The sequence below is a fragment of the Tenrec ecaudatus genome, chromosome 13 (genome assembly GCF_050624435.1).
Source record: "Tenrec ecaudatus isolate mTenEca1 chromosome 13, mTenEca1.hap1, whole genome shotgun sequence".
In the NCBI taxonomy this organism is placed as follows: Eukaryota; Metazoa; Chordata; class Mammalia; order Afrosoricida; family Tenrecidae; genus Tenrec; species Tenrec ecaudatus.
The window spans coordinates 30,888,417-30,914,570 of record NC_134542.1 but is presented as its reverse complement, the minus strand read 5'-3'; the positions used below and the strand labels follow the sequence as shown (position 1 = coordinate 30,914,570).

Genomic DNA, 26,154 nt, shown 5'->3' with positions numbered 1-26,154 from the left:
CCCCTGGGGGTTTCTGAGGTTAATTTTGTGCATCAGCAGAAAGCCTTCTCTTTCTCCTGTGAGGCACTCGCGGTTTCAAATGGCTTACCTTGAGCTGTTGACCTGCTGTTAGCAGTCCAACCGGTACCCCGCTCTGCTACCCTAGATGTGTACCAAGTAAGTAACAGTGACCGCCTCAAAACCACAGGTCGCTTAACATAATAAGAACACGGGAAGTTATGATTTCTGAACCTATCCTCCATCTAATTGTAGACATTTCTGAAGGTGGTATTTCCATCTCTCCAACCCTTCCCTAGAGAGTTCCGTGCTCTTCCATGTACACATCAAACAGCAGGGCAGGCGTCCTCAGCGGACTCAGACATGGCTTTTCCCAATGCTTTTTGAGTTTGGGGAGTCTGACAGGGCAAGACCAGGGTGAGTGGCATACAGTTTCCCAACCCAACGCTCGTAGGACAGTCCTGGCTGCTCTTGAAGAAGGAACAGGTACATTGTCATGATGGAAATACATTTCCTTGGTGCAAACTGTCTAGCCTTTTCCTCATCAATGCAAGTTTTTCCCCTGAAAGCTTCTTTCTAATGAGCTCCGGTGATCATCCTGTGTCCTTCAACAGATCTATCAAGATTCTCCCTGGGGGATCCCTAAGCACCGAACAGTTGTCATTACCTTCTCAGTTGATCTGTCTGCCTTGAATGTAACTGGCCCAGCAGATGCCCTGGGAAACCAGTTTTGATTAGACCCGGTTTGCTTGATATGCCCTATTGGCACAGTGGGTTACATATTGAGCCGCAAGGTCAGCAGTTCAAAACCACCCGTTATTTCTCAGGAGAACGATTAGGCTTTCTACTCCAAGGGTGACACTTGGAAACTGGGCAATTCTGCCCCGTTCCAGAATCACTATGAGTCACAAGCAACCTGATGGCAATGAGTTGAGGGTTTTTTTTAAGGCACCCTTTGGCCACCCCCTGATGGTAGTCATGTTTAAAGCATTTTGTGGGGGATAAAGGCATGCGTGCCTGAACCGGAACCCTGGTAGCAGTACTGTGTGACAGTCTCCCATTTAGAGCCCAGCTTGAGCACGGAACTTCGGCACACCATGGGACTGTCATCACCTGGGAAAGTAGAAAGTCGGCAAAAAAGACGAAGTCTGTCGACAAGATGGAGCAACACAGTGGTTGCAACAATGGGCTCAAACATAACGAAAAATTGCAAGGATGATGCAGGACCGGGCGGTGTTTCAGTCTGTTGTCCCTAGTCAGAACCGGCTCGATGGCACCCAGCAACACGAGAATGGACTCTTCCAGGGCTGGGTTTCTTCCACTTAGACCCCTTCATTGTTCCCCCAAGTCTGCTAGGGGCCTTCACTCGGCAAGATCCTCCCTTGCGCCGGCTCCTGTCCAGCTTGGCCAAGCTTGATGTCGCTCACTGTGAGCCACTCCACACTTGCCCAAGCTTCAGGCAGCATGTGTTTGCCTGGCTCACAGGCTTAAGCGAGCCAACGAGCCCCTTGCAAACTCCTCTGGCCCTGTTTGAGCCCTTCCTTCCGTGTTTCCCAAAGAAGTCCCCAGAACTGCTGCTACCTAAGAGTGGGTGCTAACACTGCACCTTCAGCTGCTCTGCGGGGAAAGACGCGCGGTCGGCTCCCACAAAGCCGACAGCCGGCGAAACCCTGAGGGGAGTTCTGTCGGTCCAGTGTGGTTGCTGTGTGGTGGAATTCACTCAAGGCCAACAGGTTTCCTTTTAGTGCCTCCCACTTGCTCGGTTTCCAGCTTTCCTGACCTACTCACAGGGCACAATGTAGACATATGTGAAGGGAGCCTGAAAACATTCCTGGAGGGGTGCAGGGGGATTCCTGAGGGAATGGAATTAATATCACGGAAATTTTCCATGAACTTTGCGAAGCCCCTCTTCAAGTCTAGGATGAGGACCAGGTGGCAGCTGCCCTTTCTGAACTCTCAAAAGAAAACATTTCATCCCACTTTAGAGAGGCTGTCTCTCAGTTCCCTCCCTCTCATCTTAGACTGGGATTCCATCCCTATCCTTTAAAATCGACCTCCCAGTCCGGCCCGCTCCCCCAATTTACGCCTGGAAATGGCCTTCACCTTCCCAACTTAGTGCTGGGGCCGCTGGCCTCTGCGCAGTGCTTAGTGGTCCCATGTGGTGCTCAGGATGCGCTCTCCACCCACCGCCCTCCTGAGCGGGAGTGCCTGTGAAAGTCTCCTGCACTGGATCCCGCAGCAGGCAGAGCACATCCGTGGGAGAGCTGCAATGTGCCAATACCAAGCTCACTCTTCTGACAGCTGTGCTGTGGTCATGTACGACGGGAGCATGAAGGGACCAGGGGTGCCACGTAGACGGGGACTCTCTGAACTATTTTTGGCAACTTTTTCATAAACTGAAAGCAATTTTCCCATAGTCAGTTGACTTAAGAAAAAGCAGTCACCTCTTGGAAGGCTGCAGACCTATTGAGTGTCGGATTGTGGGGCTGAAGGCTGAGCATCCTCATTTTTAACGGGAACGTCGTGGGCAGACTGGAATTTACAGTCTCCATAACTTCCTTCTCATTTCAACCCCAAACAGCTGCTTCCTCCTCGTGCCCGTAACCGTCTTACGTCTTACGTGCCTGAACTGGATTCCATCCTTTCACTTTTTAACCCTATGGATACTCTCCTCCCGCATCTCTTAGGTGAGGAAACTGAGGTTTTATTCAAAATTACAAAGCCCATAAATGAAGCTACGTCTCGAGCCCCAGGAGCATCGCTCCCATCTCTACTCAGCATCATTCCTGGTCTCTACCGCGTGTCCAGTCTGTGAGAAGGATGGGACGCACGAAAGAGCGCCACACCGACGGACAGCTGGACTGTCCCCGGGCTGCCACGGGGCGTGTGCTCGGGCTCACTGAGAGGCTGTGGGTTTGAGTCCACCTAGAAGCACCTCGGAATGAAGGCCTGACGACCTACTTCCAGACTCTCCATCACCGAAGCTTTCGGCAGCAGCGCTCTCCTTGGACATCCTCAGGTTGTCAGGCTTTGGTACCAATAAAAGTCTGACAACGTATTTTTCTAGCCCTCCAAGTCTAGTACAGCGCCTCTGCTCCAGCTTGTGGCCTCACTTTCACCACCGGGAAAATGAGAAAAAACAAGATCCTGAGGTGTAAGGTCTGTGTCAGGAGCTTGCTCAACTACTGCCTCTCCCACCTGCCCTAATTCAGGGACTGACCGCTAAAGCAGCCGTTCTCAACCTGTGGGTCGCGACCCCTTCAGGGGTGGTGGGGTGTCGAACAACCCTTTCACAGGGGTCGCCCGATTCATCACAGTAGCAAAAGGACAGTGATGAAGTAGCAACGGAAATAATTTTAGGGTTAGGGTCACCCCAACATGAGGAACTGTATGAACGGGTCCCGGCATTAGGAAGGTTGAGAACCGCTGATCTAAAGTTGGTACCGCTCACTGACATTTAATGACCCACTGCCTCATACTGTTAGTTACCTCATAAGGGCTTTGTCTTAGCGCCCCAGTATCCATGTTCGCCCGCATACTTGTGCACCTCAGAAATGTCTCAGGACTCTAGACAGACATTAAAACAGGTGAGTGCTTCCTAGATGAGTGGCTAATCTGCATTTTGCCAAAGCGGCAGCCAATAGAAAGTGGACATCAGTCCTCAGTTTACGACCAATTGGAGTTCTGAAGAACCTCCCTTAACCACCTTTTGTTCCCTCTGCATTCTTATCAGTATTGACATGAGCTACTTAGCGTGTTGCAGCTCCCGATTTGCTGATGCTAACGTTCTCAGCTGTTCACTAGCGGATAGTCGAGGTGCTGCTCTTTAGAGATAAAGGAAATACTCATGAAACCATGGGGGGAGGGGGGAGCATTGGACTTCAATGTCAGAAGCGCTCAGCGGTGGACTCCTTGGAATGGAACCTGGGACCACCTAACTTCCACAATAGTGTCTGGGCCAAAGCATCTGGCCAGGTGCCCAGAGCCACTCTGAATGGAAACCTCTTTCTGGGGCTCCCTGACGTGCACTGAACGCTTGTCAGGAAGTACATCTCATTGTTGTGATGGTTTGGGGGTGTCGCTGCACCCCGCTCCCCAGCCGAAGGACGTGAGGAAGAGGAGCATCTCTCCTCCGACAGGTGCAATACCAGCCCCGCCTGAGGGCTTACAAAGGGCTTGCTTCCTGTGAATCAAGACGGCCGTTGGAGAAAGCTAGCTTGCGTATTTGAGGAAAACATAGGTCTTCGTTAGTTAAGTGGCGGGCGTGTGCTTTTCTTTTTCTAAGAGCTCTGCACTGACTGTTCCAGGCACACCTGAGAAATCTGATCATGAGGCCGGAGGCCACCTAGCTCCTCAGATGCACTTGGAGAGCACGGGCATCCCTCCACCCAAGCAGGAAGAGAAGAAGCATCCTTTTGTTTTCGTTATCGTTGCTTTAATGCACTGTAAGATGATATCTACATTAATCGGGAACAAAGAAACAAAAATAGACATTTCTTTGTTTTTCATAAATAGCTAATCTCCATATTTGATAAAAAATCTTAAACCATCATTTTACCTTTCCACAAATATCATACAGACATTTATCCACAGTAATAAAGTCAGCAAATCAAGTGTCTTGAGACTAACATAACCACACACAACTGTTAATTCTACGGACTTCCAGAGGAAAACCAAACCAAACACTCCTTCCCCGAGCTGCTCTGGGTCTCCTCTGGTTAATGCCTTGGATTCAGGGTTAGAATCACCTGCCAGTAAGCATGCAAGTTGATTGTCTGCCAGTACAGTGCTGCCAGCTTTCATGTGAGTTCTTGGTCTGGCGTGATGGTGATAGGGAGCAGGCACTAAGCCCATTACCTTGAAACCATAAAAATGACCGAAAGCCCTGGATTCCCACGACTGACTTGGTATGTGCCTCATTTGGCTCAGTAATAAATTCACCTGCACCAAACCCGTATCAAAAGTCACTAAATCTCTCATATATATATATTATGTATATACAACCACAAAACATACACACTATACATATAGTATGTGTAACACCATAAAGTAACATTGTCTTAAAAATAACGTACCACCAACATTATCGTGGGTGGAACCCCATAATTGACACCGAGTTGCTCCGGCAGCTTTTGAGAGCCTGGGGGCCAGGTGCCTCCTTCACTTACATGCCGCCCAGCCCTGACTCCTCACCCATCACATTTCTAAGTAGCGTTTGCTTTCGGATATCCCACTGCAAACGGGACTCTGGACAAGAGAGCAGGCAAGAAAAAAAGGCCATTTTCAGCCACTGCTCCCATCTGCCGCCTGGGATGTTCTCAGCCCGTGTGCCACCTTCTGTGGTAAGAGGCAGTGATTCAGTCTTGTGCCCCTGCCCCCCACCCCCACTCCCACCCCAGGATCTTTCTGCAGAACACAAAAGGGACAAACAGCCTCTGGAGCAGGGTGGCAGTCCATTTCCGAGCTGCTGGGCTCCCCTGCTGTGCTCAGGAGCTCAGGTCACAGCTGCTGCTCCAAGGGTGGGTGTGAGACCAGGAGGGATGTTCCCGGGTGTCAAGCCTAAGGAGGTCCTGGCCCAGGAGGACTCAGCCTAATGAATGCCAACTCTGAAGCCGTGCTGGGACACACTCCGTATGCTTGTCCACTCGCACAGTCGCGCACAGGCACACACAGGCCCTGGTCACTGGAAACGGTCACAGCATGAAAGCGAGACAGAGACTTGAACCTAGAAACCAATATAGTAAGGCACCAGGAAAAAGGACTCCTTGCCAAGCCAGGCCATTTCGGGATGTGAACAGGTAAATTGGCTACAAGGAAAAAGACTTCCTCAAACCTGGGCAGCTGATTAGTTCCTTTAGACAACCTAGGGGAATCCTCACCGTGCCTCTGTGAGGCCAGAGGGGTATTGGGCTGGACTGGGGAAAGGGTGGCCTTCAGGATCCAGGGGACTAGCGGGCCCTACCTCCCCAGCTCAGCAGAGCCAGCCCCTGAGAAAGGAAGTCACTAGCTACCCCTGGTTTCAAGAGTGAGGACTGCTTTCCTGAAGTGAATATGCAAATCTGGGGAAAACAGTGCTCCAGAGGAAAGAGGGCCTGGCAGGGGGAGGGGCTGTTGACAGGCTTTAGGGAAGCAGGTGGACATTTGAGTTCTGTCCCTTTTAGAGGGAGGAGAGAGAAGAGACAAAGAGCAGGGGTGGGAGCAGAGGTTGAACACTGGTGTCCCTGGCTCTCACCTGGTCTGGAGCAAAATGACTGACATGGAGACTTACACCTCAGCATCCTTTAACCAGCTGAAATTCTTCAGGGTACCACAGGCTTCCCTCGCGCACAGCCATCCAGAAGATGCCAACTCATAGTGACCCTATAGGGCAGGGTGGAGATGCCCTTGGGGGTTTCAGACTCTACAGGAGGAGAAAGCCCGAACTTTCTCCTGTGGAGTGGCTGTGGTTTTGAACTGCTGACCTTGAGAATCACAGCCCAACCTGTAACCACCAGGGCTCCTAGAATTGTGGCACATTGCTAATAGAAGTAACTCATCTCACAGCTTTTAGATGGAGGGGAGGCCAGAGCTAGGCAGGAAGAAGCACTAAATGTGAAAGAAACCAGGTGATAGAAGAGTCCTCCTTTGCAAAGAACAGAAGAAACAGCCCGGACCTGTAGCTACTAGAAGGCCCTGGAAGAAGCCTCTGGCAGGTGAGAGTACGACATGCAGAGCCTTGTGTAGCGAAGTGTACTGGGTTTTGTGGAATCCACTGAAAGTTTAACTTGGAAGCAGAAGCTAAGCGTGTGAAAGAACTGCATTTTTACACAGGTGAACAGCTTTTGAGAGTCCTTAAAAATCAGATTACCAGGCTTCCGGCCCTCAGCTAATGTTTACATTACCAATGGGAACTCTGAGTGTTATCTACTTAGTATCCACAAGTAAAAATTGATCTGGGCTTAAATTATGTGTTGCCAGCTTTGGTATATATAATGTGTCACTGGGTAGAGTTCTGCTGTTTTCCTACCTAAGGAGGCTCTCTCCAATTCTAAGTGGCTTTGGTGGTTTTTCATCCCCAAATTCAGCCCCCACTTAGTTCTGCTCATGAAATCACACTGCTCAGTTACCCCTCCCTGTTCCTCAGTAGTAGCCCCTCACTCCACCTGAAATGAATGGTGAAGCACATTAGGAAAACCAACAGGATTTTCCAACAGCCAAGAAATCTGTATGAATATGTATGTTCATCAAGATACGAGCTCTCAGAGAGGAATTAATGCTGGACCGGTTCAGGAGATCAGGAAAGTAAATAGAATATGCTAATAGCCAAGAGATGCGGGTGTGTATGAGAGAGAGAGAGAGAGAGAGAGAGAGAGAGAGAGAGAGAGAGAGAGAGAGAGAGAGAGAGAATGCTCAGTATGTAGGCTTTATTTGGGAGCCTAAGAAAAATCTATTGGGATAGGGAAGGGCATTACACCGATCTATGGTTAAAAAAATGAAAGCTATGTCAGTGTTAGGCATCTCACTGGTTTCCAGAGGCCCCAGGGAGCCCTGTCTTGCCTATAAGCTAGTCCAAAGTCCAGGGACACTATTTTCCCTCTGGGCTACCATTGTTTGCTCACAGGTGGGGCACAGGCCTGCCTCCCTCCCTCCCCACCCCTTCCCCCAGCTTAAGCACCTCCTTCCAAGGTGGATGTGGCTTCTAATCGGGCTCTCCAGGAGAGAAGGAATAAGAAAGCCAAGTGACTGTTTAACATGATAAAGGAGGTGGGGGGGGGGTGGAGCAGATAAGAGAAGTGTTCGAAATTTACTTAATTACTGGGTTTCTATTAGCAGGGTTGGTTTTTTTTGAGTCCTTAAATTAAAAAAAGCTCTATTAGTAACTGTCACCAAGTAGTTCCAAGAAGTGTAGGGAGTGGGTTTACTTTCACCAAAAGTAAGTTCACCGCAAGTTCTTTTCAAAATAATTTTTTTTAGAGAGAGAGGACTTCAGACTTATTAAGAACCACTCCCACCCCCACCACCTTTTTTGGCAAATACTGCCACCTCTCCCGTCTAAAATGCAGTCTCAGCCGGACGCTGCCTGGTGTTTCCGCTACACCAATATTTATACTGGGTCCTCTCTATGACGCTACCTCGAACGTGTTCAAAACAACGCTGGTGCTGGTGAAAAATAAGGAGGGTAACAAGGACTACAGAGGACTGACGCCCTTGGCTCCACATTCCCTCACCTTGCCACCTTTGGAAGGCTCCCCACTATGGGGCCCTCCGGGTTGAGACTTGGGTCTTCTGTGAACTTTCAGGATCAGTAGGGACAAGCAACTGACCTTAGACCATCAGTGGGCACAGAAAGGAATGTCGGGAAACACCAGCTGAGAACGCACACCCAACAAATTCCCAACAATGGCCACCCCAACTTTCACATTAAAGTTTAAAAAAAAAGACACAGATATAGGAAATTTATATTTCCCTCTTCAGACCACACAGTTCAGAGAAACCTGAACCAAGTGGAACTTCATTATAAAGCCAACCACAGGATTGTAAAGGCCCCAAAGCAAAGGTATATTTTGTTGCCAAAATGCAACAGTTAAAATTTAAGGGGAAAAAAGGAAATATATATATATATAAATTAAAAACAAGGTTCCTTTAAAAGAAGGCGGGTAAAGAAACGCAAAATAGAATACACGCGAGCTGAGTCCCCTTTGCGAAGTCCTGGGACAGGTTCTCCTCCTCCCCCTTCTCCAAGTTGCCCCAGAGGCGGCATTCTGCACCGAGAAAGTAAACGGAAGTGACCTTGGCAAAGCGACCAAACAAAACCACTCCCGCCCGCGCTCTCCGCTGCCGACCGACGCCCAGTCCGTCAGGCGGGTCTTCTACACGTGCGACAGAGACACCTGCTTGTGGTAGGCAACGGCGGGCCCCGGCGGCGCGGTCCTGCCCGTGAGCGCGGCGCTGGCCTCGGCGTAGTCCCCCGCGGCAGTGGCGCCGCCGCTCTTGTGGCCCCGCCGTGGGCGGCAGCAGCAGCGGCTGGTGAAGCGCCGCCACGACTCCACCGTCTTGCCGGACCAGATCCAGACGCCCGACGTGATGCCCACGACAAGGCACATGAAGTACTTCAGCATGAGCACCCAGTACTCGGGCTTGGCGCGCGGCTGGCCGCCGTCGGGGCCCGGGCACGCGCAAGTGAGCGCCGCCTCCCAGCTCTCGCGGTAGTGCTGCTCGTACAGGTAGCAGGCCACCACGATGCTGGCGGGCACCGTGTAGAGCAGCGTGAAGACGCCGATGCGGATCATGAGCTTCTCCAGCTTGTCCGTCTTGGTGCCGCCCTGCTTGATGACGCTGCGGATGCGGAAGAGCGACACGAAGCCCGCCAGCAGGAAGAGCGTGCCCACCAGCAGGTAAAGCACCAGCGGGCCCAGGACGAAGCCGCGCAGCGAGTTCAGGTTCTGGTTGCCCACGTAGCAGATGCCAGCCACTGGGTCCCCGTCCACAGAGCTCAGGGCCAAGGCCGTGATGGACTTGACGCTAGGGATGAGCCACGCCGCCAGGTGGAAGTACTGCGCATAGCCCGCGATGGCCTCGTTGCCCCACTTCATGCCAGCCGCCAGGAACCAAGTGAGCGACAGGATGACCCACCAGATGGAGCTGGCCATGCCGAAGAAGTAGACCAGCAGGAAGACGATGGTGCAGAGCGCCGGGCCGGTGGTCTCGTAGTGGATGTGGCTGTGCTCGCGGCTGCACGCCACACTGGCGTGGCCCACCACCAGGCGTACCAGGAAGCCCAGGGACACGCACAGGTAACAGGCAGACAGGAAGATGATGGGGCGCTCAGGGTAGCGGAAGCGCTCCATGTCGATGAGGAAGGTGGCCACCGTGGTGGAGGTGGAGATGAAGCACAGCACCGACCACAGGCCAATCCAGAAGGTGGCGAACGTGCGCTCGTCCGGGCTGAAGGACGGCTGATAGCAGGGCACCGCGCAGTTGGCCACCTGGCCGGTCCGCACCTTATTGTACAGCGGGTGGGACTCCTTCAGGATGGGCACAAAGGGCTTGCGGCACTTGCACACCGACGGGCCCCCGGCGGCACACTCACCCGCCGAGGCGGGCACCCCGAAGGGGCCTGAGCGCGTGGGCTTGGCCGGGATGGCCCTGGGCGGCGCCGTGGTGGCCTCGCTGCGGTTGTAATCCATGCACAGGACCTCGGCATCGCGGCCCAGCACCGGGAGGCGGTCGCAGCTCATGCGCTCGGGCCAGGCGAAGCCATACTGGCGCATGAGCGGCGAGCAGCCGGCCTTGGCGCGCTCGCACACGGAGCGGCAGGGCGGCAGCGGCTTGTGGTAGTCCGGCAGGCAGATGGGCGTGTACATGGAGCACAGGAAGAAGAGAAGGTCCGGCGAGCAGTGGATCTCCACCAGCGGCCAGAACTGGTGCACCTCCAGGCCCGCCTCATCCTGCGTGTCGTGGTTGAACTGGTTGGGCATGTGCGTCAGATTGTAGCCGATGCCTCGGCACATGGGCACCGTGATCTCTTGGCACACAGGGGCCTTGGAGGCGGCCGCCGCCCGGCCGGCCAGCTGTGCCAGCAGCAGCAACAGCAGCGGGGGCGGTGCGGACGGGTCAGGCCGAGCCATCGCCCTGGTCCCTCCTCTCACTTCCCTCAGTGGGGTCTGCTCCAGCAGCACAGCCGAGCGCAACTTCCCGCGCCGACGGGTGCGCGGCGCCGGGGCTGGCAACCTGTTGGGTTCCTTTTTCTTTGAAGAAATCCGTCCAAAGATAACCCGTTTCGGAAAAAGCGGCCGAGCTCTGCTTCTTGCCCGATCGCGGGCTGCGGAGGGCAGATGAGGACTGCAATTCCGGGGAAAGAACTCTTTTAAAAAGATTTTAAAAGAGTGGGGGTGAGAAAAACCGCAATTGCTGCCCAGTATTGGCAACAACAGTGCAGTCCCCGCAAGCAGTTTCCAAATCTCTACGTGAACCTCCCGGCCCTCCCCTGCCTTCCCCTCCCCGCCACCTTCTGGAACTGCGGATCGCCCTCCCTTCCCGGGCCGGGCCCTCCGGCTGTACCCGGGGTCAGAGCGCTCAGCTCCCCGGGAAAGAATGGAGAAACCCAGAGAAGAAGAATGAGGAGAAGGGAAGGCGCGGGCTCTCCTCACCTCGGAGTGCTGCCGAGAGGAGCCGACAGTCTGCAGCCCGCCGAAGCCCTGGGTCCCCTGTCCCTGAGGCGACACCACTCAGAAGCGCGACTCAGAGCCGAACCGGCTGGGAGAAAGTTTGGAAACACGCGGGGTCTCCACGGAGGCACATGGCAGCAGGTGGGGGCGTCTCAGGGCTGGGGGCGCCCCGCGAAGGCAGTCGGCCCGGACCGGACACTCGCTCTCTCCTCCGGGTCCCCCAGCATGATCCGGGCGGGGCAGGCCTGACGTTCCACCCGGTCCCGGAGCCGGACGCCGAGTGAGCGCGCCGAGCAGCACCTGGGCGGGAGGAAGGCGGGGTGCGGTGGCCGGGGGATCCCGCCGCTTCACAGCTCCGCGCACAGCCGGCGCCGGCCCCGCGGCGATGGCATGGTCTGCGCCCGCCGGCCGCTCGCCTCCTACCCTGCAGGGGGCTCTGCGCTCCAGCCGATTTCGGGGGGTGGTGGCGGCGCTCCCGGACCGCGCCCGAATCGGCTCCTCCCCCGCGATCTGGCACCCTGTCGCCCACCTCCGGCAGGCACTGCTCGGCTCTTGGCGGCCGCGGGCCGACTGGCCTCTCCTCTCCCGTCCGGGTCACCTGCTTCTAATGCCCGTCGGGAGGCCCCGCCCCGTCCCGCCCCTTCGCGCAAAGGCTCAGTTGGTGGCCGCCCCGCCACGCTCTCACCGCGTCCCCGCCCACTGCCCGGCGGGCTCGGCCTGGCCCCAGCCGCCCCGCGGCCGAGTGTGGAGCGGGCGGAGAGCGACGGCCAATCACAGGCCGGGAAACGACGGGGGCGGGGTGAATGCTAATCTCGCCGCCCTGAGAACCCAGGCGGGAAAGTCTCGCCGCGAGTCGCAGCGCTTTCTGCCCTTGGGTGCGCGCCTCGCGGCGCTCCGAATGCTGCCGTCGGAAACTTAGCACCCGAGGCTTCCAGCGGGTCCCCCACCTCTTGCCGCCAAACATTCTGACCGAGTCCGGCGGTGCTTTAAAGGAACGGCCCCAAGAGTCATTCTCACCCTTGGCACCTGTCTCCCTCAGCCCTTGGACGCAACGAGCTGACGGCCCGAGAGAAGCCAACCTTGCCTGCGGGACAGTGAGTCGATCGTCTGCAACTCAAAGAAGGACCGCGCATCTTTGCACCAGTCCCGTGCGGCTGGTACCCTGCGCTTGCAAACTTCACCGCGCAATCCAGCTGATCCTTCTACCCGAACCCAACCGCCTGGGCAGCCTGGTTCCTAGCCGTATTCCCTGCGGTCCAACGTCGGCACCCCGCCCCCGCCCTCAGCCTCCCTCGGCATCCCCAATCACGGCCACATCCGCCCCCCCCTCCCCGCCCCGGGCTTCGACCTTGACTTGCGTATCGTAACAAAATCCCGGCGTTGTAACAAGAAGGGGCTTTTCTTTTTAGCCCTGAAAGATTTTTTTTTTTAACTCCTCGTCCTTTAGCAGACGAGGTATGAGATTCCAGGCGGTTCCGAAGTCGCCCACAAAGAGACGCGACACCCACTCGGAGCGCTGTGGCGGGCCAGGCGCAGGGCCCCGGGGCGATCGGCGAGCACAGGGCCGCCGGGCTCGCAGGAGACGCGCTGGGCGCAGGGACGCGCTCCAGATGGGTTATTATACTGCATGTATAAAAGGTACTAAACTGCTGCTTTTCTGCACGTTCTAATTAGGTTGGAAGGCTGCTGAGTGTCCTGTACTTGAAATTGATTCACGAGCACACAAAGGGGGGCTGAATTGTTTCTCTTCCCTCTGCCTCTAGGCGGACGGAGAAATAAGCCGGGGCCCGCCCAGGGGAGGCTGGAAGGGCTTGAGCAGTGAGCGGACTGCAGCGCTGAACTCGACCGCGAGTTATTGTCCGCGGCTGTCCTGCCTCCCATTTGTATTTACACGGGGACACGCACTCGCACAGTAGCCGGCCGCTCTCCTGCGCCGTGGGAAATAAAATTTGGTGTGTTGACTGACCCTAGACTGAAAGTGAAAAGGAATAAATATCCATCGCTTCCCAGAGATCCGAGCTAGTCCTACATACGTCCAAAATGTGCATGGCGTCTCTCCTTCTCGGCAGCGCTGCAGGTGCTCTCCGGCCCACGCTGGTCCTCTGGGCAGGCAAACAGGCCGCGGGGAAGCGGCGCGCGTGGAGAAGCTGTAGAAGAGCGGTCCCCGAGCAAGGGACGCCTTCCGTGGAAAGTATGCGCAGGCGGCAAGCAGGCCGACTGAGAACTGTCGTTCTGTGCCCTTTGTGCCACGTGTGTATTATTGGGGATGGACAGATGTTGGCTAATAATAAAAATTATTTGAAGTTGGAGAATGCCAATCACTCTCCCTGGAATTTAGCCAGCATAGTTGTTTTATTTCACTTGCTCTGAGTCAGATGGCCTAAGATGTGTGTGTGTGTGTGTACATGAGTGTATATTTATATTTATATTATCCACGAATTTGTAAACCTGTCATCTTCATTCATTTTTAACTGTTATTATTACTTGGAGATGTGAGAATAAATAGCAACAAAACTTTGTCAAAGGAGAATTGCTTGCCTTGTATAATGTTTTGTATCATTACCCCCGCCCCATTTATATTAATTCTGCAGAGCTGTGGTGGAGCGTCGGGTTAAGCATAGAGCAACTGCCCACCAGGCCAGCAGTTCAAACCCACCGGCCCTTCCAAGGGAGAACAACGAGGCTGTGTGTTCCTGTAGTTACTGTCAGTCTGAGAAACCCTAGCCAACAGTTCTACAGCATTTCTAAGAGTTGGACTAGACGCCAGGGGTTGGGTTTGGTGCCTTATTACCTCCTCAACTGAAGAGGCGGTTTAAAATGTGCTGCTCGCCAGGTGATGTATGGCGCTGGGTAAGCTATGCATGACCTCACGTGGTTCTCACAATGATCGGATGAAGTAGGCACTGTTAGCCATAGTTTGCACATGAGGAAATGGACATAATGGACTTTGCTTAAGGTTATTTATTCAGTCCAGGGAAAAGATGAAAACGCGTTCTCTGAAACCATCATTCATTATTCAACAAACTCAATTCATTGGCATTGTGCTGATGCTGACTCATAGAAACCCTACAGGGCGAATAGACCTGCCCCTATGGGAGGCTGAGACTACGACTCTCATCGGAATAGAAAACCTCGTCTTTCTCCCACAGAGTAGCTGGTGATTTCACACTGCTGACCTTGAGGCTAAACAAACAACCCAAGGTATGTCCGCTGCACCCCCAGGGCTCCTCTTCAACAAATGAAAACGTGCTCAGCTTTTTTTTTTAAGATCCAATTTTAAACACCTAGGACACGGCCAGATATTGTTATTCATTTCTTTACGTATCTATTCTATCTTCAGGTGCCCTGGTGGTGCTGTTGGGTAAAGATTGAACTGTTAACTGGAAAGTCGGTGGTTCAAACCCACCAGTCGCTCCTCAGGAGAAAGATGAGGCTATCTGTGTCCATAAATATGTATAGCTTCATATCCGGGATCACTATGAGTAAGCATCAACCTGATGGTAGTGAGCAGCGTGGGACCCTTCCCTTTTAGCTATCGACCCACGCATTCAACAAGCAGACATCCAATTTCTCAGTTGGCGACAATACAGCTATATTAAACATATTTCTATAAAGCCATATTCATGTAATTTTTTTGCTGAAGTATTTGAGAGTCTGATGCTCTAGGAATGAAGGGACCAGTAGTCTGTTAGTTCTTTCATGCTTCTTCCCCCACCCCCCACTATCAGACCCCAAATCCGGCTACACCAGAGCTTGTACAGTGGTACAGATGAGCGCACACAACACAGGGCGTCCAGGACAGATTACCCCCTCAGCACCAATGATGAGAGGAGCGACACCAGGAGGCTAGGAGGATAGTTGGGGGGGAAAGGGTAACTGATCTCCATGATCGACATATAACCAGCCCCAGGGGGACGAACAACAGAAAAGTGGGCGAAAGGAGACAGCAGTTGGTGTAAAATATGAAAAAAAAAAGATTATATATAAATTTTCAAGGCTTCATCAGAGAGGGTGGGTGAGGGAGGAAGGGGGGTAAATGAGCTGATACCAAGGGTTCAAGTAGAAAGGGAATGTTTTGAAAATGACGTTGGCAGCATATGTACAAATGTGCTTGACACAGTGGATGGATATATGGATTGTGATAAGAGCTGTAAGAGCCCCCATAAAATGATTTTTTAAAAAGAGATATTGATAATCAAGTCTGAAACTGTATACTACCCAGAGATAGCCCTCGATGAATATCTCTGAGAATCAGTGAATAAGGGAATAGCAGTTGAGACGGGCTTCTGCCACTCCAGCAACTCTCGGGCATTGAACACTTGAACACAGTTCCCCTTAGGAGAGATTGAGCACATCACTGTCAAAGCCATATGGATTCAAATCCTGGCTCTACCCTCATTAGCTGTGCGAGCTTGAGCAAGCCTCCCAACCACTGAAGGTTTTTTTTCCCCCTTAATAGCATCTACCTCACAGAGTTGTAAGGTCTCTGAGTGGCACAAACAATTAAGCATCCAACTACTTGCCCAAAGGTTGGTGGGTTGAACCTGTGAAAATGTGATGGTGAGGGTGTGTGACCTCTTCTAACTTCATGGAGGGTAGATGCATTAAGATCAACAGCCCAAGGCTGATTCCTAAGGGGCGAAGTCACACAGACTTCCTTCCTCCAAACCTTTTACCAATTCTGACACTAACTCTCTCTCCCACGGCAGTCTCTACTCCTCTGCTAGGTCCCATCATTCAGTACCGTGTCCGCACAGGACTCACACACAGGTTACAATTCAAGGTCAGGAAGAACTCAATACAGCTCTTCAACCAGGACAGTCTCCAGCTGTACCTGAAGTCAGCTCTCTCTAATTCTCAGTCCCCCACCCCCACGTCCCCGGTCAATCTCTGCTGACACAGGCATGGGTGACAAAGCTCTTCAGCTCTACCAGTCAGTGCCCAGAGGCATCCTGATCTTCCGGTAAGCCTGGGCCTAAAGGTGCCCAGTCCTCTGGTTCTGAGGGTCTGTGAGCCTAGCTCCAGTGCCTTGATAAGTGCCCGAAGGCACTCAGCTTCCTCCCTCCACTGGCTAGGAAGCCCACGGCTCTGTCTCCTGCCCATTTCCTGCTTCGGCTGCCTCCATGTTTCCTGCCGCTGCTTCACACTGTCTCTCCCTGTCTCTGGCATTATAACTTGCTCTATTAGTCTGCTAGGTCTAGAAGGTTCTCAGTGCAGAGATCCCAGGTCCTAAGGGCACACTCCACTCCTAACTCGGGCGTAGTGAGGTTGCCCCTGCTCAAAGAGATGGAAGTCACATCTGGCCTGTGTTGGCTACACCAGGGAAAAGGAGAATTCAACTCCAGGCGTAGCGCCATGAGGCAGAGGTTATACATGACCCCACCGGACATCTGCTTCACCCTCTCCTGATACCCTCTGCTCCTGTGGCACCCTGCTTCTCTCCTGGGTGCCACAATCCATTGCAATGGCCTCACCGAACTCACGGAGAACACTCCTAGTTACGGGAGTTTATTACGGACGTTAGCAGGTTACCACAAGTCGAGATGATGAAATATTAAGGAGAGAGTTGTTGGTCCACACCAGCACCTCTCCTCAGCCAGCAACCAGGCCTCTGCTCCTCAGTCTCCCAGCCAGATGGTCCCTTGGCTTCCAGCTCTATGGGCTAGGAAGGCCCCACCTGCGGCTCTGCCTCTCACAGTCTCCTTGTCTTCGCCTCGGGTCTTGGCATGGCATGGTCTCTGCGCCCCCTTTCACTTCTCAAACATGCTTTGGTGTGGGCTCTTGTTCCTTGGTGGTCCTGGGAATTCTCTCTGTTCCTGCTGCGGGGTTGCCTCATCCTCGTAGCCCGGGGTGTGGCGACTAAAACTGATGAATCCCCTCTATTAGTTATCTACATCCTGTTCGCCTAGTCCTACCCCTCATTTAGTGGGAGTTATAGAGACAAGGATAGAAGAGCCATATGAAGAAACTTCACTTTACCACACCCCAGCGCCCCTCTTTTGGCCTCTGGGATGGCTCATTTTAAACCTGGTAGAATCACAAAACAGACCAATGCCCTCATGAGGGGTCTGTACACCTTATTGGCATGGTTGTATTCCCACAGGGTTCTATATAGCTAATTTGCATTATTGACATGCGGTTTGATCCCCTTGGTGGGCCACAGACACCACATTTGCATGTTCCAATCATTGTGAGGGAGTCACAAAGACTATGGGAACTACGTAGGTAACCCCACGCAGAGCAGTGCATCTCGGCACACATATGGTGCCGTGACTTGGAGCGGACTCCACGGCAGCTACAAAACAGCAACAGAGTTCTAGTGAGGAGCCACGAGAGCTTAAAACCAGGTCTGGCAGCCACTCAAGCTATCTAGGAATTCACAATGATTGTTTCTGATATTACTCAGTTTTCCTAATTTTCTACATTTTCTTTTGTATGTGATGAAAAATGGAAACAGTTGCCTGGTTAGATGTACCGGCACTTTAATCTGCAGAGAGCGTTGCCATGCTTGGCAAAACAGAGGGTCCGTGAAGCAGAGGAAGACTTTCAACCAGACGGGTGAAGCCACGGTTGTAGCAATGGACTTGTGCGTAACTGCTATTGTGAGGACGGTGCAGGCAGGACCAGGCAACCTTTTTCTTCTGTTAAACATAGGGTCATTATGAGCCAACTCAATGTCACCTCAAAGCAACACCGGCAGTGCCCCACCTGTCACCAGCTCTCTGGGGGCATTTAGATATTAGCTAAATTTAACACCAAAGCCAATATCATTCCACTTATCCAAGATCAAAGTACATGGCCCTGGCATTCACAGCCAGCTCCAGTGTGTATGTGTGCCCGTGTGTGGGTGCACAGTCATGCACTAAGAGCCCGCACGCTCACCTGACGGCATCACACGCACTTCCAGACTGCTCCTTACCTTGTGCCAGAGCCTCCCTGACCACGCTTCTTCATATCAGTCATTGTTAGGCAAGACACCCACGAGAGGCTGAACGCCGTGAGCCATTTATCCAGGTTTATAATGAGAATGTCTTTTTCACATTGTAAGTGGCATAATTCAACTCTAATCTTTAGTCCTCCCCAAGCCCCCACAGGTGGAGATTAGAGCACAGTTAAGAGTTCATTCTTCTCCTCCCAGAGGTAATGGAAGCACTAATCTGCCGCACACCCAGCAGCAGCTCCGGGCCACACAGGAGCCACCTGGGGAGCTCTCAGAAACATTACGGCCTGGGCCCTGCTAGATCAGCATTGCTGACGGAGGACTCAGACATTCTTCTTTGTTCCTTTTGTTTATTTACTTGTTTGGTTTTTTTTTTTAATTGTCCAATTGCATCTCATTTTCACCCAGGGTCAAGAACCACTGGCCTAAATGCTTTAGGCCTTTCCTCACTACAGCGACAGCCTGGGGCCCAGCTGGCTTCTCTGAAAAGGGGTTAATAGCATCAGTGTGTAAAATGAAACACACACACACACACACACACACACACACACACACACCCGGAGAAGGCATAGAGAAGTGTTTAAAGAATGCAGACAGTTCCCCGGTTTATGAAAGACCCATGTCTGTGTGTGAGTCTTTAAGTTGGAACAGGTGCATCTGACTCTTATTAGCCTTATAAGTAAATAAGCAGATAGATAGATAGATAGATAGATAGATAGATAGATGAGTGAATGAAACATTTTATTGTGGTTTGGGTGAAAAAGTCCTTCTCATGATAAACCTGAATCAATGCCTCATGGTGTTAAGCCTATAGTTAGTGTCTTGGTCTCTAGTCCAGAAGTGGCTGATATGGTGAGAAGAGCAAACGAGTTTCCCATCCAGACATTTTGTTTTATGGCATGAATTGAAATCTCTTCAATATAACAACATTCCTCCCACTGCTTCCTTGGGCTTCCCATTTCCATTTGCCCATCTTTCCTGCCTTCTGAACTATGTGTTTGGGAAATGTTACCCCCTTGGCTTCAAGTGCTTAATGTTCTGAGGAACACAGTCCACCTGGGTGCTATTGCTCAGCCTAGACACCTGTCTGTTGTCTGACAGAATGGTAATCTCTGGAGTGGGCTCAATTCCGAGTTTGAAAGGTATCTAAGGCAGGAGGAGGAGGAGGAAAAAAAAAAAAAAAGAAATGCATCTAAGGGCCACAGTCTTGGGGTGCTACCAATCTCCATCAGACCCTGTAAGTCTGGTCTTGTTTTATGATTTTGAATTCTGTTCCATGTTTTTCTCTCACTCTGTCTAGGACTATGGTCTTCCCTAGAGGAGTTGGCAGTGTTACCTGGGAACCATATACTTCTTCCCATCTCAGGCTAGTGTAGGCTATGGTTTATGTAGTAGTGGTAGTTACATAATCTGGTGTCAATTTGGGACTTGCGAGGATTAAGAGTGAAGAGGTTGAGTCTAGTCTGTCAATCGGGTCATAGCCAAGGAGGCCTCTATGTGAGAATGGCCTTTCCCTGAGGAATCTGGGAATTCCTGGATTTCCTTCTTGAAGGCGGGAGATTCTCTCTCTTTCTCTCTCTCTCGGCTAACTCCCTGAGAGATGCTCTACTGACAAGACACATGGCACAACCTGATAGACCCCGTGCCATGGGAACTAGAGGAGCCACATGGAGACCCTTGTCAGTGCTAAGATGCTTCTACTGCCACTGGATCCATAAGACTTTGCACCCACTGGCCTATGATTGTCCTGCTTTCAGCATCATTGCAAGTTTCGGGAGTTTGAAGAGGACTTTATCGATTTGTGGTGGACATATGGACTTGATCTGGACTGGGCTGGGATGTTTTCTCAATATTCAATTGCTCTTGTATATAAAGCTCTTTCTTTTACACATATGAGTGCCCATGAATTTGTTTCTCTAGTCTACCAGGACTAATACAGTAGTCCGTTGGTCCTTTGGACTAATAGTTTCCTTGAGTGTTTGTTTTGTCTCCCACTCTTTTTGCTCCAGGTGGGACAAGATCAATGGTTATAACTTGGCCACTCATAAGCTTTTAAGATCCTAGTTGTTACTCATTAAAGCAGGACATAGAGCATTGTCCTTATGGACTATGTTCAGTTGATCTAAATATCCCTTAGACAATGGTCCTAAACTCTCAAGCCTAGCGACTAGGTGTTTGGTTTTATGGCCAGAAGTTTGCACAACTTTGCCCCTGTACGTTCTGCTACATTTAGTCACATGTCAGTGCAAGAAAAGGCTCCACACCTTTTCAGTGATTTAAAAGCTGGAAGTGCAGCAAGTGGAGGTGACTGTGATGCAGTCTTTGTTGCAGGCAGAGGTTGGTCCGATCATCTCAGAGACGGCAAAGCAAAGTACTTAACATTAAAGGGCAAGTATTAGTCATAATGAAGTTGGCTGTTCACAACTGTGTGTTTCCTACAGTTGCATTCTTCATCTTTTTAGGCTAAAGGCACATTAAGTGAAGCTCTTCGAAAATTGAGTGTGGTAATGATTGTTCAGCTCTTCCTGATATGTTTGCACTACTGAATTGTTGGGTATGTGGATTATGGCCCAATAAAACTGTTTAGAAAAACAAAGCAAATGAAGCAACAGAACTGTGATAAAATGTATTAAAAACAATTATGGTCACGATAACAGCAACTGGTGTAGGTTGAGCATGCTCTACTAAACATTTTGTGTATGTAGGAGTCCTGGTGGCATAGTGATTACACTCTGGGTCGCCACTGACTAGGTCGGCAGTTCAAAACTACTAGGACCTCTGTGGGAGGAAGACAGGGCTTTCTACTGTACAGTTACAGTCTTGGAAACTACCCTGCCCTACAGGGTTGCTGTGTGTCAATATAGACTCGATGGCAGTAAGTTTGGTTTTAGTCTGTTTTACTTTCAACCATCCTGTAACGTTGCTACCGTTACCTCTGCCTGATAGATGAAGACATAGAGGCTCAGAGAAGTCAATAACCTGCCTAGGGTTGTATCCTTTTCAACTAGAATTCTCTCGACGCCAAAGCCTATCCTCACAACCACTAAAATTTACCTCCTGGTAGGTCTAATATCGATGTCAAATGTTTAGAAGATCTGGTGGCTTAATGGATACACATTGGGCTGTTAAACCCAAGGTCCAGAGTTTGAAGCCACCAGCCATTATTTGCAGGCAAGATTGGGCTTTCTATTCCCGTAAAGAGTTACAGTCTCAGAAACTCACAAGGTCAGTTCTACTCTGTCCCCCAGGCTCACTATGAGTTGGTATTGACTTGCTGGCAGTGAGTTTGTTTGTTTGTTTGTTTCTTTTGAGGACCACCAGGTGGAAAATCTTGAGACAAGCAACTTCCCTTCCTCTTTTGAGCCCTCTCCCCTGGAAACAGGTTGATTCTTCCCTCTAATGCGACCTCTTCTGAGTCTGAGCTGCAATGTGAGGATGCTGAGGACTCTGGATTTGTGTAGAATCCCGTCTATGCTAGAGCCAGCTTCTTTGGGGTTGGGGTTTGGGTATAGACAAGAAATGAGGAAGAGCCTCATTTAGAGCCCTGACACCTTGGCGGTGGAAGCTCCAGCTCAGTAAACCTGACTCAGTAGCTGGTGCCTGAAGTACAAACCACCAACCCGGGCTCGAACTCGGTTCATTGGCATTTGACTCCAGAATGAACCTGTTTCAAGTGCCGCTGCCAACTTTTTGGTTGATCTGGAAAAGGTGATAAGACAGGAACTTACAAAGCCAGCCATTGTGGGAGCCTAGAGCGGGTAAGGAGAGCCCAAACTAGGGATTCAGGGAAAACACTCTCTGGCATAGTGGTTAAATGTGACACTGTTATAAAAGGTGAAACAGAGAATTTCATGGGCTGCATTTTCTGAGCAACTGGCATGGCACGCATGTCTGACTTCCTCTGGCTACCCTTCCTCCCTCTGGGGAGGAGAGTCTAATTCTGCACCTGGCAAAGGCTGATGTCTATGTGGCATAGGTCAGACGTCCCCCACCCTTCTCTGCTTTACCTTATCCGAGTACCAGCTGACCCTCCCATGCGGCTGGTAGATGCTGTTGAGTGGTTTCTAGCCCACAGCCACCCTCTGTAGGTTCCATAATGGTCACTTCACTTCACCACAACGTTAATGGGGAAAATAACTTTCTTACAGTGTAGTTTGTTCTATTGCTATTCATAACTTATTCATATGTTTCTCCCATTGGAACGCGGGGTTCTTCAGTTTTCCTTTTCTTGTACTCTTACAAAGTCTGCCACTTCCTCTGGAAAATTGATTTTTCCAAGATGGCTGGATCGTCGTCTCCTATTCCACGTGTTCTCTTGAATCTTAGTGGACTTGTGATTGCTTTGACTAACAGGTTATATTGGAAGTGATGCTGTTGGTAAAAGGCCACGCACGCCCTCCACCCAATTCTCAAAATGCTCCTTATTGGAGCCCCTGTCTAGGTGCTCCAGTGGACAATCCCAGGGAAAGGCAGCCTCCAATGAGCAGAGGCCAAGCGTCTGACATATAAATGCAGAGTTGAACACTGAGCTCAGCTCTCAGCCTCAATTCAGCCTCAGCTTTCTAAAGCTTCCAGAAAAGGCCTCAGATATGAGAAAGCAGAGACAACTCCTCCCAGCTGTGCTCCCTCCAAATTCCTGATGTACAGCCTGAACGTATAGAATGGTCCTCTTTCTGCTTAAAGATAAACAAGCCGTCATCTAGCTGAGAAGCATCAAAGCCCACATGGAAGAAGCAAACAAGCCTGTCTGACCACAAGATGCAGAAGGGACCAGTGATCAGACATCAAAGAGCTAAAAACCATACCAGTGGGTGCCCACCTCCCTGATACGATCAATGAAGACAAACATGTACATAAGCAAATGTGGTGAAGAAAGTTGATGGTGCCCAGCTATCAAGTGATGCAGCATCTGGGGTCTTAAAGGATCAAAGATAAACAAGTGGCCATCTAGCTCAGAAGCAACAAAGCCCACATGGAAGAAACACACCAGCCTGTGTGATCATGAGCTGTTGAAGGGATCAGGTATCAAGCATCAAGGAACAAAAAATCATATCATTGAAAATGTGGGTGAGTGCAGAGTGTAGACTCAAAGCCCAATGGTAGCCAACCGGACACCCCTTACTGAGGGGTTGTGGGGAGGAAATGAACCAGGCAGGGTGCAGGGTAGCAACGATGAAACACATATAACTTTCCTCTAGTTCTTAAATACTTCCTCCCCCAGCACTATCATGATCCCAATTCTACCTTGCAAATCAGCTACCAGAGGATATACATTGGTAGAGATAGCAACTGGAAACACAGGGAATTCAGGACAGATGACTCCTCAAGGACCAGTGATGAGAGTGGCGATGCCTGGAGGGTGGAGAGAATGTAGGATAGAAAGGGGGAACTGATTACAGGAATCTACGTATAGCCTCCTCCCTGGGGGAGGGACAGCAGAGAAGAGGGCAGGGGGAGACGTCAGACAGTGTAATATACGACAAAATAATAATAATATATGGATGATGAAGGGTTCATGGGTAGGGGAGAGTGGGGAGGGAGGGGGAAAATGAGCAGCAGATATTAAGGGCTCAAGTGGAAGGCAAATGTTTTGAGAATGATGATGGCAATACATGTACATATGGTCTTGACACAATGGATGGATGTATGGATTGAGATAAGAATTGTACGAGCCCCCAATAAAATGATTTTAAAAAAAGAAGAATGGTCCTCTTTCTACCACACCCGTGGTTGGGGGTGGTTTGGTACAGCAGCCATGGTACCTGGAATCGCCCTGACTTTACCTGCCTGTGAAACCTTAGATGATCAAGTAGACAACTTTTCCTTTTTACCTGACCCAGTTGGTGATCAACTTAGGCACTTGAAGCTTGAGAACTTTCATCCATCTTACTTTTATCCTATTGAGGCACGCTGTTGATGATATGCATGGGAAATGTCTAATCTTTAAAACACAAATCTTTGCCATTGATCTTAATATCCTGCTGCAGTGAGTTCCCCAGGTCAATTGTGTGTAGTGGGAAAAAAGTGCCGCCTTTTATCCATTTTAAACATGCTTCCTTTTCATCCCACCTCGTCCTCTTGTTCTTCCCCGCGTAAAGCGATTTCCATTTGGTGGGCACCTAGACACAGAGCACTGCGTCCACACAATGATCTTCCTGGGAGCTGGTCACCCAGAGCCTCAGGCGGGCTGGGACAGGGAGCGGGTGGGCTTTAGCTTCTGATTGAAAGGTGGGGACTAATTAGTCACCGGCTTAGTTCCAAAATTAAGAAAACAAAACAAAAACAGTCTCTAAATTCTCCAAGCGATGACATCTTTTTGTAGTGCTGGTCAATGGGAACGTGGTAGACTAAGAAGGACACTGGTTACCTGAACACAAGTCTTGAGCTTTTGGGTAGAATGCTTAGCCCTTTGGTGTCTTGTTTTCTTATGTATAGAGGGAAGGGACTCGGGCAGGAGGTCCTTTGGAGTCCATTTGGCCCAATATTCTATAATTTGCAATTTACAGATTCAAAAAATTATTTGCCATCGAGAGACTTCTCATACTGCTTCAGCTTGTGGGAACCAATTGTTTGTGTTCTAAAAACTGTGGGTGGCGGCTGGCCAGGAGACCCTGACTCCGGTGGCCCCTGGTGCGCCCCACCAGGTCTGCCGAGTCGTACCCGTGGGGACGCGGCTTGCCCAGTCTGTCTTCTGCAGCACCCCTGGGTAGGTCTGAGTCATCCAGGACGACCTCATCATTTGTGCCGTCACATGGTGCGGAGCCAATTCTCACTCATAGTGGTCCTCGAGACAGAGTGGACCCGCCCCACAGGGGGTCCCAGGTAGGAAAGCCTTATGGACACAGGCCGCCACATCCTTCTCCTGTAGAGTGGCCGCTGAGGTCACACGGCACTGCTGACCTTGTGGTTCGCAGCCGAGCACTTAACCACTGTGCCACCAGGGTGCCTTCTAAGTGAGCTAGGGAGCTCCACCTCCCAACAGCCGCCAGCCCCGCCCCAGACTTTCGTTTCTGTGCAATAAGATGTTTCCTTGGTCCAAATATAGGATCCCAAACAGACTTAGATGACCAAAACTGCATCCCTGCTGTGACTGCAGTGACAGTTCTTTTAGCCGGAGCCCTCTTGTTTGGGGTGTGGTTGCAACAGTGGGCTGTTGCTTATAATATTTATTATTCATTTAATAAAAGTTAATATCCATTTGATGGAGCGCTACATTTGTATTCCCTATGTTTGTTACTTCAGGAAACAAATATAATTTCCAGAGAAACAGTGTCAGCAACCAAAGGGTGACATGCTGTCATTCGTTTCAGCTTTGGGTTACACCCCACATTCCCACGAGATGTTATGAGGGAATTCTGCAATTCCTGAAAAGGGTAAAAGAGCTAAAAATATTGTCAGAAAAATTGCCTTAAGATCAGCAGAAGCAGAGAGGAGCTCAGAGATGAGCATGAGGTGTTCCGAGGAGAGAAGTCACCTGTTTCTAATCTATCCAACACGACGACTAATGTCTAACTGGCCCACCTCTGAAGGGATGGGATCCTACTCCTACAGGGAAAAAATGGTTAAGGCTGCATCGGACACAACCGATGCTGCTGGTATAATCTCAAAGAAAATTGCAAGTGAGGATGCCAAGCAAGAAGCACTATGGGGATATCTTAAATAATAGTTTTATTGTTTTTTCAGGTGTTATTTAATATTTTGTTAACACTTTAAAACTATTATAACAATCTATTTTGTACACCTCTTTGTTGTTCTTATTTAAGTATTCACTGTATGAAATAATAAATTATCTTTTGATATATCTTTTTTTATACTGAATGGTACAAAATGGTGTTAGGGCAGCGAACCAGTTGTTACATTAATTGCATCCCACCATTGGATACAGGTGAACCAACATAAGGATAAACAAGAAGAAACCCAAGCCATATTGGTGCCTTAACCCAGGATGCTGACTCCCGAGTTATGTGAGCAAGTCTGATTCCACATCAAATCAACAAGGGAGAAAAGGAACTTTTATAAACACTTTCACTTCAAACAACTTCTCTCAGCATTCATCTTCCAGTGAAATAG

At 50.7% G+C, this 26,154-nt stretch overlaps 1 protein-coding gene across 1 annotated transcript; it reads right to left on the bottom strand.

Annotated features, from left to right (window-relative positions):
* Positions 1-7,397: 7,397 nt before the first annotated feature.
* Positions 7,398-11,700, bottom strand: FZD5 (frizzled class receptor 5). Its single transcript, XM_075529174.1, has 2 exons — positions 11,127-11,700; positions 7,398-10,818 (listed from the first exon to the last, which is right to left on the bottom strand). The coding sequence occupies exon 2, from the start codon at positions 10,602-10,604 to the stop codon at positions 8,847-8,849; it is 1,758 nt and encodes a 585-aa protein (XP_075385289.1). The 5' UTR covers positions 10,605-10,818; positions 11,127-11,700; the 3' UTR covers positions 7,398-8,846.
* Between the last annotated feature and the right edge of the window lie 14,454 nt (positions 11,701-26,154).

What these genes read in the sequence shown, in the direction of transcription:
- FZD5 (XM_075529174.1), bottom strand. Translation starts at nt 10,604, where the DNA reads ATGGCTCGGCCTGACCCGTCCGCACCGCCCCCGCTGCTGTTGCTGCTG.